The sequence below is a fragment of the Mustelus asterias genome, chromosome 2 (genome assembly GCF_964213995.1).
Source record: "Mustelus asterias chromosome 2, sMusAst1.hap1.1, whole genome shotgun sequence".
NCBI lineage: Eukaryota > Metazoa > Chordata > Chondrichthyes > Carcharhiniformes > Triakidae > Mustelus > Mustelus asterias.
The window spans coordinates 143,505,564-143,522,576 of record NC_135802.1 but is presented as its reverse complement, the minus strand read 5'-3'; the positions used below and the strand labels follow the sequence as shown (position 1 = coordinate 143,522,576).

General features: G+C 46.6%; 1 protein-coding gene across 1 annotated transcript in view; it reads left to right on the top strand.

Annotated features, from left to right (window-relative positions):
- Window positions 1-6,372: 6,372 nt before the first annotated feature.
- Window positions 6,373-17,013, top strand: part of LOC144511904 (genetic suppressor element 1-like) — a 289,811-nt gene continuing 279,170 nt past the window's right edge. The window contains exon 1 of the mRNA XM_078242351.1: window positions 6,373-6,536. Within this exon, the coding sequence (XP_078098477.1) occupies window positions 6,458-6,536 (79 nt within the window). The 5' untranslated portion in view covers window positions 6,373-6,457. The remainder of the gene's footprint in view (window positions 6,537-17,013) is intronic.

Genomic DNA, 17,013 nt, shown 5'->3' with positions numbered 1-17,013 from the left:
CAGCTTTCTGAAAATGCTTTTTGATTTACCAAAACACATTATTCCAGAGCTGATTAACTTGTTTAAAGCGATGCTAAAATAATGGATATGCATCAGATTATTTAATGTTTAGCTGTCTTGGATGTGCATCTCCAGTGTTTCTGGCACCATGGATTAACGATAATTCAGAGCTAACGTGGTGTCAGGATGGCATGGTGGCACAGTGGATAGCACTGCTGCCTCACAGTGCCAGTGATTCCCGGCTTGGATCACTGTCTGTGTGGAGTTTGCACTTTCTCTCCGAGTGCTCTGGTTTCTTCCCACAGTCCAAAAGACATGCTGGTTAGGTGCGTTGGCCATGCTAAATTCTCCCTCCGTAGACCTGAACAGGTGCCGGAGTGTGGCGACTAGGGGATTTTCACAGTAACTTCATCACAGTGTTAATGTAAGCCCACTTGTCACAATAATAATAAATAAATGTCATTGAGGAAGTTACAAAGACACAATAAAACCTGCTACTTCTTTGTTTTATGCATTCATCAACCTGGAGATTGAGTTATGGACACAAAAGCATTGCTAATTCTTCCTTTATGCCTGTGGTAACTGAACTGCTTGGCGGGCAGCAGTTGCTGCTAATGTTCTACATTTCTTAGATGTGAGAGTTACTCTTGAAAGGAAAGTGAAGTGTATCTAAGCTATGGTCATGGATGGTGGGAATGCTTGAAGATAATTTGCCTCCAAGCACACACAGCAAGAAATCCAGGCTCTTTTTCAGTTCTTGGGGAACACTCTTTTATAAAACCGGCCCTAGTTTAGGGCTGCTGCGCTTACTCCCTATAAGTTCCTCGAATCATAGAATTCTCACAGTGCAGAAGGAGGCCATTCGGCCCATTGAGTCTGCACCAACTCGCCCACAGAGCATCTTACCCAGCCCCTATCCCCATAACCCCACACATTTCCCATGGCTAACTCCCCTAACCTATACGTCTTGGTATACTAAGGGGCAATTTAGCATGACCAATCAACCTAACCTGCACATCTTTAGATTGTGGGAGGAAACCGGAGGAAACCCACGCAGACACAGGAAGAGCGTGCAAACTCCACACAGTCACCCAAATCGAACCAGCGTCCCTGACAGTGTGAGGCATCAGCGCTTGCCACTGTGCCACTCCTGCTACCTGCTGCCTCTCTGACAATGGCTCAGATCTGTCTTGCCAGTTGTCTAATAACTGTTGGCAGGAGGGAGTAAGTACGGCCTGTTTGCCTTTTGCCACTTATTGAATTTTAATGTTTACGTTCCTATCTTGCAGGCCTTTGGTCAGAGTTTATTTTATGGCTAACTTTTTCAGCAATTGAGTGTTGCCACATTAGTTCATGGCAGGTGAGAGAATTTTTCAGAATATTATGTTTAAATCATATGACAAGAAAGAGGAACTTAGCAAAAACGTAAGTGGATCAAGTCTGAATTTTTATTTTAAAGAACATGAAACAGTTTACATCAAACAACGTGATACAGTCTGCACATTCTCCCCATGTCTGCATGTGTTTCCTCCGGATGCTCAGGTTTCCTCCCACAGTCTGAAAGAAGTTCAGGCTAGGTACATTGCCCATGCTAAATTCTCCCTCAGTGTACCTGAACAGGCGGTGCAATTTGTGACGACTAGGGGATTTTCACAGTAACTTCGTGCCCCTGTGAATGCAAACCACAATCGTTTTGAAGAAATCACAGGCTGTCAACCAAACTTAGACTCTGTCAACATTGCAGTCAGAGCCAATGGGGTCCTTGAGGTCTATTCAAGTGTGAAAGGAAATAAGCATAAATGCAGGTGGCTGAAGGATGGTAGAAATTCATTGAGCTGTCAATGGAAGTCTTTTTCAAGGCAATGCAGATTGAATTTGTTAGAGATCAAAGGGTTCCATTGGAATGGAGAGGGTTTCAAAGAATTCAACTTGCTAAGAAGCCTGAGAGACTTAAAATCAAAGCTATGTATATACAATGGGGCTGGATGTACAGCTGTGCAGAATGAAACCACCTCCCGCCAGGTGAAAATGGCATCTCCTCTCCGTCAGAGGACTTCAAGAGGGTCTGCTGTCACCTGCAGCTTCTGACATGGGGAAAGGAACATCTCTGTTGCAGAATGGAGTGTGGAATGATTTAAAACCCTGCCAGGTGATCAGGCAGCATGGAGATGAAAGTGGCATGGCCACTTCAGTGTTTGCACAGCTGACGGGCAGGAATGCAGATATTCACCACAGGGCTGCCCGAAATCATCATGCCAGGGCTGATCTTCAAGTCTGTCAGGGAGAGTAGTGAGGTCAACCCCTTGCCCCCAGCTCACCTAACCCCCAGGACTACTGAGGGACCCTTCCTCTGCAGCAGCAGAGAGTCAAATGGTCACTGGACTGAACTCTTTGAGCCTCCTCAGGGCCCAAGGCAACAGACCAGGGTGTCAGTGCCAGGGTGTCAGGGGGCAGTATACCATTGGCACTGCCAAAGCAGTTGGCCTGAAAGAGGGCTGAATAGGGGCTCCGAGGGAGAAGAGGATTAAGTGGGAGGGGGTCTGAGGGGGAAGGAGGCCTGAGTAGTGGGCTCTGAGGCAGCAGGGGTTGGAGTGGGGAGTCTGAGGGGGAAAAGGGTGGAGCGGGGAGTCTGAGGGGGTCGGAGGCCTGAGTGAGGGGGGGGTGTGAGAATACAGTTGGGTCAGGTCACCGTCTGCTTGGTATAGGGGGTGGGGGGTAGGTGACCCATTATTTTTGGGTGGGGTGCGAGGGTGCCCCTTCTTGGTGAGGTGTCGGTGGCGCTCCCCAGATCAGTGAGGAAGAGGGGGGGGTGTGGGGGGGAGACACTATTTCATTTTTTGGGGGAGGCGCCCTGTCCTGAGCACGGAGATCGGGGAGCCATTTTAAAAAAAATGGCCCAGTATCGGAACAGTGGGTCTGGCTGGCAGGTTGCTCAAAATTAGCATCTTTCAGGTGGGTGAATCACACCTGTAAAACGCTGTCAGCACCAGCGGAAAACACTCCTGTTTTCTCGCCAGCGTGGGCACTTGGATTCAAAACAGGAGAATTCAGTCCAAAGACTTTTTTTTAAATTCATTTGTGGGGCATTGGCATCACTGGCTGGGCAGTATTTATTGTCCCAGAGGGCAGCTGAGAGTCAAACATGTTTCTGTGGCTCTGCAGGCACATGTAGGTCAGACCAGGTAAGGACAGCAGATTCCCGTCCCTAAAGGACATTAGCGAACCAGATGAGACAATCAACAATGGTTTCATAGAATCAGAGAATCCCTACAGTACAGGAGGAGGTCATTCGACCCATCGAGTCTGTACCGACCACAATCGCACCGATGCCCTATTCCCGCAACCCCACTCATTTACCCTGCTAATCCCCTTGACACTAGGGTCAATATAGCATGGCCAATTAACCTAACCCGCACATCTTTGGACTGTGGGAGGAAACTGGAGCAAACCTGGGCGGCACGGTAGCACAGTGGTTAGCACTGCTCCTTCACAGCTCCAGGGACCTGGGTTCGATTCCCGGCTTGGGTCACTGTCTGTGTGGAGTTTGCACATTCTCCTCGTGTCTGCGTGGGTTTCCTCCGGGTGCTCCGGTTTCCTCCCACAGTCCAAAGATGTGCGGGTTAGGTTGATTGGCCATGCTAAATCACCCCTTAGTGTCCTGAGATGCGTAGGTTAGTGGGATTAGCGGGTAAATATATAGGGATATGGGGTTGGGCCTAGGTGGGATTGTGGTCGGTGCAGACTTGATGGGCCAGATGGCCTCTTTCTTCACTGTAGGGTTTCTATGATTCTATGAACCTGCGCAGACACGAGGAGAATGTGCAAACTCCACACAGACAGTGACCCGAGGCTGGAATTGAACCCGGGTTCCTGGTGCTATGAGGCAGCAGTGCTAACTATTGTGCTGCCATGCCATTTCATGGTCATCAGTAGATTCTTAATTCCAGATATTTTTTATTGAATTCAAATTCCACCATTGGCCATGGTGGGATTCGAACCCAGAACATTAGCTGAGTTTCTGGGTTAATAATCTAGCGAAAATACCACTAGGCCATCGCCGCTCCTCTTTGTTCCTGGATGGCTTCTTCAGGTTTCACATCTACTCTTAGCACATAGCTGGTCTCAAGACATCTCCCCCACACGGCCAACACAACTCAGCTCAACATCTTTCCTTAAATATCCTTTTTCACTTCATCCCAAATTCCATTGTTTTCAGCACTTCGGTGAACTCAGCTTTTCCCTATAAAATGTTTCATGGTTTCCTATTGCCTCCCCTTTCACGTCAAATAAAATTTAATAACCTTCCTTGTTTACTTACATAACCTTTGTAAGTTGTAAAAGTCCCTTACTACCCTTTGAGATTTAACAGCTGTAGAACCAAGTCCCTATCTATCAGGTTTGACACAACAATAAATGTAAGTGAAAATGTAGAAACTTGCAAAGGAAAACAAAAATCAATGTCAAAGCAATAAATTGATTTAAACAAGATGAGTAATTTATATAAATGACCATTTTTTTCTAAAATGTACCAAGCAGCAGAGCTAACAGCGCCTTTTTTTGCCTTTACACTTCAGACGCAGAGTTACAAAGGGACAGTCTCAACCCCAGGTCTTAGTCACGAGGGAAGGGGATGGAACCAGGGCCCAGCTAAGGAGTAGGGTTAAACTAACACTGACATTAGGTTTGCCTCGAGGTACATAGTCTGAGCTGGCCTCAGCAGAATTCTTACAAAGGCGGGGGTCAGAAGTGATTTCTTTTTATTATTATTCATTTGTGGGACATGGACGTCGCTGGGCTGGCCAACATTTATTGCCTTTCAGCCCGCGGTTTCCTCCTGCTGGCCCAGTGATGGTTTTTGGAGAGGGAATCAGTGTGAGGGTTTGGTTTACTCCCAGTCTTGGATCTCACATGTGCTTTCTCACATACTTTCCCCCAACCCACTCCCAGGCCTAGGAAGTTTGAAAATTAATATTGCTGAGGAGGGGGTTCGGGAAAGCAGCGAAGGTGGCAAGACATGCTTCCTCTTCCGCCACATCTAAGACTCTAGCTGTCCTGGGCTTCATTGCTGCTGCAGATGTGGCTCCTCCTGATCCCCCCCACTCCACCCCCCTCCACCCACCCCACGGCCCTCCAACCTCCTCCAATTTCTTGTTGTGGAAGCGACTCCAGTAATCGTTTAGTGGGCATGTGCAGGAGGCTAAGAATATGGTCAAGGGTGAGTGACATCACCCAGAATGCATCCTGGCTTTCAAAATAAATGGAGCAGGCTCCCGCATCAGGAGAGTCCGATCTGGAGTGCTGGGACTTTGTTGCAGAGTGCCCACCATACCCGTTGTGGTGTGGGCCTGTCACTTGAGATGGAGAGGGGTGGTGCTCCTAGAAAAGGAAAAGGTTGCGAATTGAACCCATATCCCCCATGTTTTGCACCTTGTGCAAACACCAGCTCCGCCCACTCCCCCTAGGCCTTGCTTGGGCATGATGTTGATGTCAACACCTTGTGCAGCATCTCTCCACGGGTGGGATTTTCCAGTTCCGCCCATTGTCAGGATTGTCCGGTGCCGCTGAAAGTCAATGGAACTTTGGCTGGGCTGCCGCATTCCCACCGCGATGGGGCTGGAAAATCCCATCATTAAACGCTCGGCTTTGGCATCTTATTCCTATTTGATGGACGGTACCTTCCCTCCCATGCCAGTCCCTTCACCTAGAACGTCCATACTCACATCAGGGAATGTCCAATCCAAATTCCAGATTGAGACTTTGGCAGCAACTGCAGGGACCCATGTTAGCAATAAGAATGCAAGCATCCTTCAAGAAATATATCCCTGCTTTAAATCATCCTCTGCATGGACTGCCAAAAATTCGGCCTTACAGAAGGGTGGGCTATCCATCACCAATGCGATGAGGCTGATAAACCATCTCACCAATCATATATGAACGAGTCCCAGCTGTGAAAATCCACTGGGCCTCAAAATGATGCCCACTGGATGGTAGTTTAAACTCTCCCCCTTGTTTCGTATGGTACAATCACCAAAGGGTTAAGCTGTTTCTATAGTTAACACTGAAAACCGTAAGAGTTTATTTTTCACCCTGTCATTATTCATTAGTTACGCATATTAAATTAATGTACATTTAAACCAGAACCAAATCCAACATGCTTTAATGATTCACTTGAGCCCGCCCTACCATCAACAGATAGTAAAACAGGAGTGGAAGAGCAAACTTGTACTGTTACCATTAACTGCAAAAAACAATAATCGGAGTCAAAAAAACACTGGTGCTGTGTAAGCACATTCTGACCAGCCAATTAGGTAGGAGAAGACCATTTCCTGTTCTGCGGAAGATCTTACTCAAGCAGAGCAAAAGTATTTGGTATAATGATCACAGATATGCCTCCACAATATTGAATGCGCCAAAGCTGGAGAAAGGAGAAACCATTATTTCGTTTTCACAACACAGCATGGCGTCCAGTTATACTGCCATGTATCTTCAAATGAAACTCAAGGACCCCAGGAGAAACCTACGTCGCCTTGCAGGAGGTAACATTCTAACAGTTGCAATATCAATCAGCTGTACCGGTCTTGTCATTTGGATAATACTGAAAGCTCAGATGTGTTTTGTGTCGACAGAATAACTAGTCAAGTGAATGTGTATTTATCCATATTCAGAAATGTGAGTAAAACTACAGCAAGTGTACTTTTACGTGCGGGCAAACACGACGTATTTTTCAGTAGAATAGAACTATTTAACCAACTGCTATATCCAGGCAAGTAGAGGGGAAAATATGAATGAAAGAAATAAGCAGGTTAATCCACTAAGCGGCGATGACCACAAATGGTGTTAAGCAAGAATTGCTTTGTTTGAACAGACAATTCTACAAACAAGGAAACGGGCTGCTATTGCCACATTTCTTTTTAAAAAAGAAAAATAAATGTCTATGGCACCGAGCTTCTGAGATCGGAGTTTCTGATGAGATCTAATAATAGACAGAAGTTACTAAGGAATATATCCTGTCAATTCTGCGTTTGTGGTTAAGCTTGACTTTCTGCTATCAGGCCCAAGCAAGATGCTCTCTGCACAGTATTCATTCCGTCTTGTGGTTCAGAGCACAGGAAGCAGTCAGTGATGAGAACTGAAATAAGGGAGGGTGTACCTAACCACAGAGCTGCTCTTAGTTTTTGTCTGAATGTATAAAAATGTCTAAGAAAGCAACCCCAGCTTCTGTATTTTACGACTATGAGTCGCTTCTCTCATTTCCTTTCAGTGTACGGTTAGCTGGGTGAAGCACTGGAACTGAAACAGGGGCTCAGAAATAATTGGATTTTTAAGGGAATGAGGAACTTGGCATCTAACACGAGTACTGTCTTATATTTTTCGTTGAAATTAAAAATAAATTTGTGTTAAAAATAATTAAGGTTGTGGTGAATTGCAAATGGTCATGTCACTCAACCAAGAACAGATCTCATACATGTCCACAATTTATCACTTTTCAATCGTTAATAAACATACAAGTTAATTTCTGTCACGTTAAAATAATTTTGAAAATAAATCTTTTAACTTGCGCGTTACATTTCCTCTCTCCCGTTTCCAAATCCAACCACGGTGGCACAGTGGTTAGCACTACTGCCTCACAGCACCAGGGACCAGGGTTCGATTCCCGGCTTAGATCACTGCCTGTGCGGAGTCTGCACATTCTCCCCGTGTCGGTGTGGGCTTCCTCCGGGTGCTCCAGTTCCCTCCCACAGTCCGAAAGACATGCTGATTCGGTGTATTGGCCATGCTAAATTCTCCCTTAGTGTACCCAAACAGGCGCCGGAGTGTTGCAACTAGGGGATTTTCACAGTAACTTCATTGCATTTTAATGTAAACCTACTTGTGACACTAATAAATAACCTTTAAGTTTAGTTCCCAGAAGCTTACCTCTTCAGTCTGTCTCCCTTCCATAGCTTCCATATTTATTCCATCTGGAGTTTATTGTGCATATAGCCTTACGATATCCCCTCACAGATTTTCTTGCGGTCAGAACTTCTCATTCCTTTGAGTACCAGTTTGTCTGTGTCTCAATGGGGGTCCTAAATTTTACTGTTTATTTCAAGTGCACATACCTAACTCCCAATTTTACCATCATCCCCTACCCTTCCTACTTTGCTTCTTGAATTTTCCATTCCACTTATCAAAAAATCAGTGTTTCAGATAAAAAAAATACCTGTCTGGCCAATTCCATGGATGTTAACAGCCCATAAAATCTTACTGTAGAAAATACATTGTTTTTTAATTATTCTTTAATGAGATGTGGGCATCACTTGTGAAGCCAACATTTGTTACCCATCCTTGATTGCCCTTGAAAAGGTGATGGTGAGCCATCTTCTTGAACCACTGCAGTCTATCTGGTGTTGATACACCCAGAATGCGGGATCTTCTGGCTGCGTTCACCCCAAAACAGGAAAATCCCACCTGAGATCAACAAACCTTTGCATGGCCCATCTCCCACCCGCTACAATTCCCGTGGCAGGCGGGACGGTAAAATTCCACCCACAGTGTTCTTAGGAAAGAAGTTCTGGGATTTTGATCCAGTGGTATTGAGGAATGGTGATATAGTTCAATCAAGATGGTGTGCAGTTTGGAGGGGAACTTGCAGGTGATAGTGATGTTCCCACCTAAAGCTTTGCGAGGGCTGTTTTTTCTGAAAGAATTTTGTGGTAACTGGGAAGGAAATGCTTTCTTCTAAATTGGTGAGAAACATTTTGTTCCTCTTGCATGACCACATGTCACCTCTGCAGTACAGTATGACTGGTGGTTGTCCATTGTAACAATTGATTTGGTCATATAGCCATATTTTCTAAATTGGTCCATTGACCTAGTATTATTTCCTCTGAGATAAATAGCATTTATATTGGGGACCGGTGTGGCAAAGGCCTCAAACCATTGTGAGAGCCCTCTCCACAAGTCACAAGAAGTAAGTCATGCTGCTTGCCCGACTGAATCAAAGTGGTTCATCAGAAGCCCAATCAGATAAACCAAAGCAAAATGCAGCAGATGATGGAAATCCGAAATAAAAATAGAAGTTGCTGGGAATACTTAGCAACTCAGGTAGCTTTCAGGGGGGGGCGAGGTAGAGTTAACGGGTGGTATTTAATGTCAGTGATGGGGTGTCACCCATTGGCTGGAGAGCCAGTAGGAGCCTCCTCTCAGGAAAGCCCGCTGAATTAAGTGCCACTCAAGCACTGAACTGGACAGCGGTGGGAACAAGGACTCTGGGGGCAGAAGTCATGCACCTCTGAAAGCTCCCAGCCATGCACCCACCCGAGGCCCAGGTTTACCGAGGGTCCCAGTCCACAGGAGAGATTTGGGGGTCACAGAGTGGGGTTCCAATTCAGGCCATTTCCAATATGAGCTATGCTGGTCATCATGTTGTGGAGGGCAATAGTGTGAATGAGCTGTGCATGGGCTGAATGCACACAGTGTGGACAGATTGTGACAGGACTCTGTGTATACTGATAATCTGATGCCCAACTTGCCATTTTGGATCTTCTTGTTCCCGTTGGCATTCTCTCTGATACGTGAAGCAAAATCTCAAGGGATGCCACATAATGTACAATGTGGTGTGTAACCCCGTCTAGAACATCATGTGGGTAAATGCGGGCAACAAGGCTTTCATTCTGCACCAGTCGCAGTTCCAGCCATCTCTGGGCCATCATGCTAAACTAGAGAAAAGGACACTATACATATGAGTGCTGCCTCCCCTCCACACTCTGACCACACATGGGCAAATCATTGGCGTCCTGACGCAACGGCATCGCTGCCTTGACTGCATGTGGCAACCCACTAATACTCAGAGGATGCTTCATGACTTGCAGTGGCCTGCTACATCCTCCATGGTGCAACCATCCCAGAGGTAAAGACCTTGTCACCAGGGCTTTGTTGACAACCTCAGAATGAGGAGAATCATAGAATCCTACAGTGCAAAAGGAGGCCATTCGGCCCATCAAGTCTGCACTGGCCACAATTCCACCCATGCCCTATCCTCATAACCCCACGCATTTACCCTGACACGAAGGGACAATTTAGCATGGCCAGTCCACCTAACTCACACATCTTTGGACTGTGGGAGGCAACCAGAGCACCCGGAGGAAACCCACAGAGACATAGGGAAAACGTGCAAACTCCACATAGACAGTGACCCAAGTCAGGAGTCGAACCCGGGTCCCTGGCGCTGTGAAGCAGCAATGCTAACTACTGTGCCACCATGGTGCCCAGGAAAGTGAGAAGGCAGCTCATATCATTGATCCAGATGGACTGTCCATGAGCAGATCGTCAGACTTTGGTCCCCCTGAATAAATCCCCAAATTCTCATGGTTCAATTACCTACTCTTTGCTAACAGCCAAGATAGAGTCTCTTTGGCCAATATCCTGAAACAAAGACACCCCAAAACAACCATTCTGTACCAACTTTATCCAACAACATTTCTCCTTACAATAGTCAACGATCCACCCTTGCCCTTCTTGCAGTTGCCTTTATTTGGTTTAGTGCTCACACATACACTGCTAGCAGTATTGCTGCACCATAGCTGTTGTAAGGCTGCTGACTTTCACTGGGGAAACTCCAAATGGTTTTGCAGGATAAGCTTGAGCAGCCCTGGGGCCCCAAGGACCCGTCTTCCGACTGCAGCACCTCAGGGTGAGGTCCAGCATTCTGGACTGGATGGGTAACAGCAAGGGCATTGGCAGAGTGGTAGTGATCAGGTGCATACATGCTGTCACCCTGAGAATGAAGACAGTAAGCTCATGCACCACAGAGCCACTGCTTCAGGCCAGCACATCGACTATATCCTAGGAATCTGTTGGAGCACAGATTTCTGTGAGACCCTGTCAGCTCCTTTGAGTTCTGGTATCCATGATCACGATGGTCGCAGTTGGTTGCCCGGCACCCAGTTGAGAGCTTGCTTGGAAACAAGTGGTGGGATTGTGGTCAGTGCAGGCCTGATGGGCCGAAGAGCCCCCTTCTGCACTGTAGGGATTTGGCAATTCTATCTCTTGACCTCAGTCAGACTTTGGCAGCTCACACTGCAATGGAAGCTGAGACATTGGTCATCGAATGCTGCATCATTATAGGGTCCACAAATAGATTTGGCAGCCACACTTTGAAAGTTAGAATCATAGAATAATAAAATCTGACAGTACAGAAGGAGGCCATTCAGCCCATCGAGTCTGCACCGATCACAATCCCACCCAGGACCTTTCCCTGTAACGCCACTTATCTACGCTACAAATCGCCCTGCCACTAAGGGGCAATTTAGCATGGCCAATCAACCTAACTTGCATATCTTTGGAGTGTGGGAGGAAACCGGAGCACCCGGAGGAAACCCACACGGACACGGGGAGAACGTGCAAACTCCACACAGACAATCAGTCTGTTGGACTCCAAGGGCGGCACGGTGGCACAGTGGTTAGCACTGCTGCCTTGCAACACCAGGAACCCAGGTTCAATTCTGGCTTTGGGTCACTGTCTGTGTGGAGTTTGCACATTCTCCTCGTGTCTGCGTGGGTTTCCTCCGGGTGCTCCGATTTCCTCCCACAGTCCAAAGATGTGCAGGTTAGGTGGATTGGCCATGCTAAATTAACCCTTAGTGTCAGGGGGGTTAGCAGGGTAAACCTGTGAGGTTACAGGAATAGGGCCTGCGTGAGATTGTGGTTGGTGGAGACTCGATGGACCAAATGGCCTCCTTCTGCATGGTAATGATTCTATTTTTAAAAAAGGCTTTATTTGAAGGCCTGTATTAAGTTGGTCTGGGACTCCTCCATACTCCTTCACCCTGGGCACCATTGGCTGGCCAAGTGGCAGTTCTTGGGTATCTGAAAGTAAAATTAGGAAGGAGAAAGAGGTGCATAGTTACCAGATTGTGGGATTTGAGGAGGTGCCTAACATAGCAGCACACCTTTATTGTGGATGGCTTCAGTGACACTGTTGACCCTGTGCCCAGTTCCTGTTGCTCAAACTATCTCTCGCACTGTCTCCTCCATGGGAGTTCAGCACATAGCCATGTCTGCCTTCTGCTGATTTGCTTTTGTAGCTGATTAATATGTGCTATATTGTCCTGCAAGAAAGTGTCAGTGAATGTGTTGCAATACGGTGGGGTGATATTCCAGTCATAGCCGAAAAGCTGTGAGATGTGGGTGTGAGTTATACTGCAGTGCTAACAGTGTGAGGGCGAGGTAGAGTGTCAGAACGATAAACATTGTTCCGATTGTTAGAGATTGTTGAAAGATCAGTAGTGAGGCTGTGGTGCATTGAGTACTGTGAAGTTGGTAGTGCCATTACTAGGATTACTAGGATTACTCGGATCCCAGCTTGAGTCACTGTCTGTGTGGAGTTTGCGCATTCTCCCTGTGTCTGGGTGGGTTTCCTCCGGGTGCTCCGGTTTCTTCCCACGATCCAAAGATGTGCGAGTTAGGTGGTTTGGTCATGCTAAGTTGCCCCTTAGTTGTCAGGGAGGCTAACTTGGGTAAATGCATGGGGTTATGGGGCTAGGGTCTGGGTGGGATTGTGGTTGGTGCAGACTCGATGGGCCGAATAGTCTCCTTCCACACTGTAGGATTCTATTCTATGATTCTATGATTTGAAGAGGCATTCACTGACTTTGATCACTTAGGTGAGGTCGTCGAACTTGTTCCAGCACTACACCCAGGGGCCTGACACTGGCACTGACCTCTGTGGCTATCTGCTTCCACTGACTTTGCATTGTCTATCTGTGGGGCCTCCTGGCCCCCAATAAATTGAGCATTTCTCTCCTGCTTTCAACTTTCTGCACTCAGGTTTCCAGCACTGCAAACAAGAACCTAGGAGCCCTCTCTCTGGCCTGCTCTGCCATTATTGAGATTTCTCCCTGCCCCTAAAGCATATCCCAGCCGATCGAATGAGCTGCTGCAGGCTGATGGGTATAAGAAGTGCAGGCTGGCTTTAATTGGTGTGGGCCTTGCAGGAACTAGCACCCCCTGCTGATTGTGCAACCACACAACAGCACGTTTAGGGCTGGGCTGCATATCCCAATCACAGAAATGAGAATTTCATTCTCCCCGCTTTATTTTAAACACAGTAAGAAGTCTCACAACACAAGTCCAACAGGTTTATTTGGTAGCACAAGCCACTAGCTTTCGGAGCGCTGCCCCTTCATCAGGTAAGTGGGAGTTCTGTTCACAGACAGGGCATGTAAAGACACAAACTCAATTTACAAAATAATGGTTGGAATGCAAGTCTTTACAGGTAATCAAGTCTTAAAGGTACAGACAGTGTGAGTGGAGAGAGGGTTAAGCACAGGTTAAAGAGATGTGTATTGTCTCCAGCTAGGACAGTTAGTGAGATTTTGCAAGCCCAGGCAAGTCGTGGGGGTTACAGATAGTGTGACATGAACCCAAGATCCCGGTTGAGGCCGTCCTCATGTGTGCGGAACTTGGCTATCAGTCTCTGCTTAGCGACTCTGCGTTGTCGTGTGTCATGAAGGCCGCCTTGGAGAACACTTACCCGAAGGTCAGAAGCAAACTACCCAGCCTTCAGGAGAACGGTGACCATGACACCACACAACTCTGCCACAGCAAGACATGCCGGATCATCGACATGGATGCCATCATCTCACGTGAGAACACCATCCACCAGGTACACGGTACATACACTTGCAACTCGGACAATGTTGTCGCTCTGATACGCTGCAGGAAAGGATGTCCCGGGGCATGGTACATTGGGGAAACCATGCAGGCGCTACGACAACGGATGAATGAACACCGCTGGACAATCATCAGTCAAGAGTGTTCTCTTCCTGTTGGGGAATACTTCAGCAGTCACGGGCATTCGGCCTCTGATCTTCGGGTAAGCGTTCTCCAAGGCAGCCTTCACGACACACGACAACGCAGAGTAGCTGAGCAGAAACTGATAGCCAAGTTCCGCACACATGAGGACGGCCTCAACCGGGATCTTGGCTTCATGTCACACTATCTGTAACCCCCACGACCTGCCTGGGCTTGCAAAATCTCACTAACTGTCCTGGCTGGAGACAATACACATCTCTTTAACCTGCGCTTAACCTTCTCTCCACTCACATTGTCTGTACCTTTAAGACTTGATTACCTGTAAAGACTCACATTCCAACCATTATTTTGTAAATTGAGTTTGTGCCTTTATATGCTCTGTTTGTGAACAGACTCCCACTTACCTGATGAAGGGGCAGCGCTCCGAAAGCTAGTGGCTTGTGCTACCAAATAAACCTGTTGGACTTTAACCTGGTGTTAACCTGGTTCTTACTGTGTTTACCGCAGTCCAACGCCGGCATCTCCACATTATTTTAAGCAGGCAGAGGTTAAATGCACAGTGTGATCCCTGTAGCTATTATCAGGCCCAAACCAATTTTTAGCTCCTCGTGTGCACAGGACATGTATGCACAATACCATTAATATCACGGCTAATCATTAAACTGCATTGTCTGAACACTATTAGCATCACTATTATTTCGAACACGGATCTTCATTGCTGGTTGTGAGGATGATGGTATCAGGGTCAAGAAAAATCACCTGGAATAACCTCATAGACTGTGTAAGAGCAACCGCTGAGACAAACTGGGGAAGGAGAGAGAGTAACATAAACTGGGGCGGGGGAGAGAGTAACCTTAACTGGGGAGGGAGAGAGAGAGAGACAGAGAGAATCACAAACCAGAGAGGGAGGGGGAAGTTTATGGCAGGCTGTCAGGTGTGCTATTATATAATTGCCCAAATCTTCCAGTCTCCAGATAGTCAGAGACTGAACATATGTTGAAGATTCCGTGGAGGTCCTGACATGTGGACCTACGTGGGAATTTCCTGGGAAGGGCAGTTCCCTGCTGCCCAGTTCGCTGTGCAACTCTTGAGCTGGCGTCAGGGACTTGGGCCAGATTTGCGTGACTTACCCTGATAGTTGCCCAGGAACTGTTAGAATGACAGTATAAAACCTGGTCTAATACCTGGGCAACGCCACAACTAACCACCCAACAAACCACCATCACATCCCCACCTCCCCGCCCCCTCCAAAACGACTACCCACTCATCTCGTTCTTCATTTACCCACTCAAACTAAAGACTGGACCTTTAAGCTTACTTGAAGTTGACTGCTAATGCCATAAAAAGGGGCATCCATTCTGATGCTGTGCTGCATATTTCGACTACTGCTGAAAATGGAAATATGCTGTCAAATCTTTTCATCTGGCATTCATCAGGACAGAGTCATAAGAATACCAAATTTCACACGGAACAATTGATACTGCATGAAGATGCTGATTTGTTGACATGTGGATTTTGATTTGCGAATGCACCAGCGCTCAGTTGTCCCCAAGCTTGATTTTAGTTGAAAAAGGCACAATGCTTGAACATATTGATTTTCTGTTTGCAATGGACAGGGCCGTACATATGTAGCTTCTCCAAGCTTGCATGAGTGAGCTCAAGAGTTACAAGCCTGACTGATAATCTTAAATTGATTGGTGTAATTCATAGCGCAATCAGGATTGTTCACTAAGTGTTGTCCAATTGCAGAATCACATCTAATGTTGGACACTGTTCTAATTTTTGAAAGCATGGATTGATTGAATACAGTCACTACTCTGCCTATTGCCAACAATTGGAGACACATGCTGTATGATACTACAGAGTAGCAGCATGAAATGGTTAGCTTCTCCCGTTGCCCAAAGAATTTCAAATGCTACAATGTAGTAACAACATGAGTGGTATCGTCCAACTTTTGAGATGCTGTCATCAAGCCAAAATGATGTTCTGCCTATCACACAAATGAGCAATGTGGTACATGAACTTCAGTGCAAGTGTGTAGGCGCCACATCTCAACCTTTGGTGGATCGTATCTGTTTGGTTGAGGAAATACGGTAGAGGAAAGAATTGTTCCAGCTACACCATGTGTTGAATCCTTGACCTGTGTGTTCACTGATCAGCAAGACACTACAACTGGTCCATCCCTTACAATGTCTGCGATCTAAAGCATTCAGAAGTTACTTTCTGTCATTCTTGTCAAATGGTCCCCAAGGCTTGTTGCACTGAACTTCTGCCAGCCTTTCAGATATTATCCAGCCCCCAGCACCTTGTGCTCTTCACAACTCTGACTCATCCCCCTTGTTATATCTGTGGTCTGCTATTGAGACTAATAATAAACCATGAGGTCAGTGATAATTGGAACAGTTTATCATCATGTCTTAATCCTAGCACATTCAACTCAAGATTCCCGAGGGAAGTTCCACCCAGAGTGGAGCTTCACCTGACCCACTTTCTTAAGGGGGCATGCCCCCAACAAACATAACATCCCTCTCTCCTCATCCACTCACTCCAACTCTCCTTCAGGCCACAAGTGCTTGTAAGGAAGTAAAATCTGTCAGGGGTAACACGTTGGCACAGTGGTTAGCACTACTAATGGGTTCGATTCCCGGCTTGGGTCACTGTCTGTGTGGAGTTTGCACGTTCTCCCCGTGTCTGCGTGGGTTTCCCCCGGGTGCTCCGGTTTCCTCCCACAGTCCCAAGATGTGCGGGTTAGGTGGATTGGCCAGGCTAAATTACCCCTTAGTGTCTGGGGGACGAGCTAGGGTAAATGCATGGGGTTATGGGGATAGGCCTGGGTGGGATTGTGGTCGGTGCAGACTCGATGGGCCGATTGGCCTCCTTCTGTACTCTATGATTCTGTCATTTTGTACAGCTCCATTATGGAAACCTGCAGCCCCCTCTAGTGTAAGATTAGCACAGTTAATATGAAATCATGAAGATACTTGATTGCATACCGAAGCAGTTTGTGACTCAAATCAGATTGAGCATATTTTCAATGTTTTTTTATGTAAATTATGTCAGCTTGTCCTTCTCTGATTCTGTTCCAATAAATCATTTTGCATTCTAAAAACAGCAAGCACGTCACAAAATGTACTCCGATTAAATTGAATTCAATAATGTTGTATATCATTTGAAAATAGTTTCTGTCATGTTCAGTGGAAATAATTATCTCCCTTT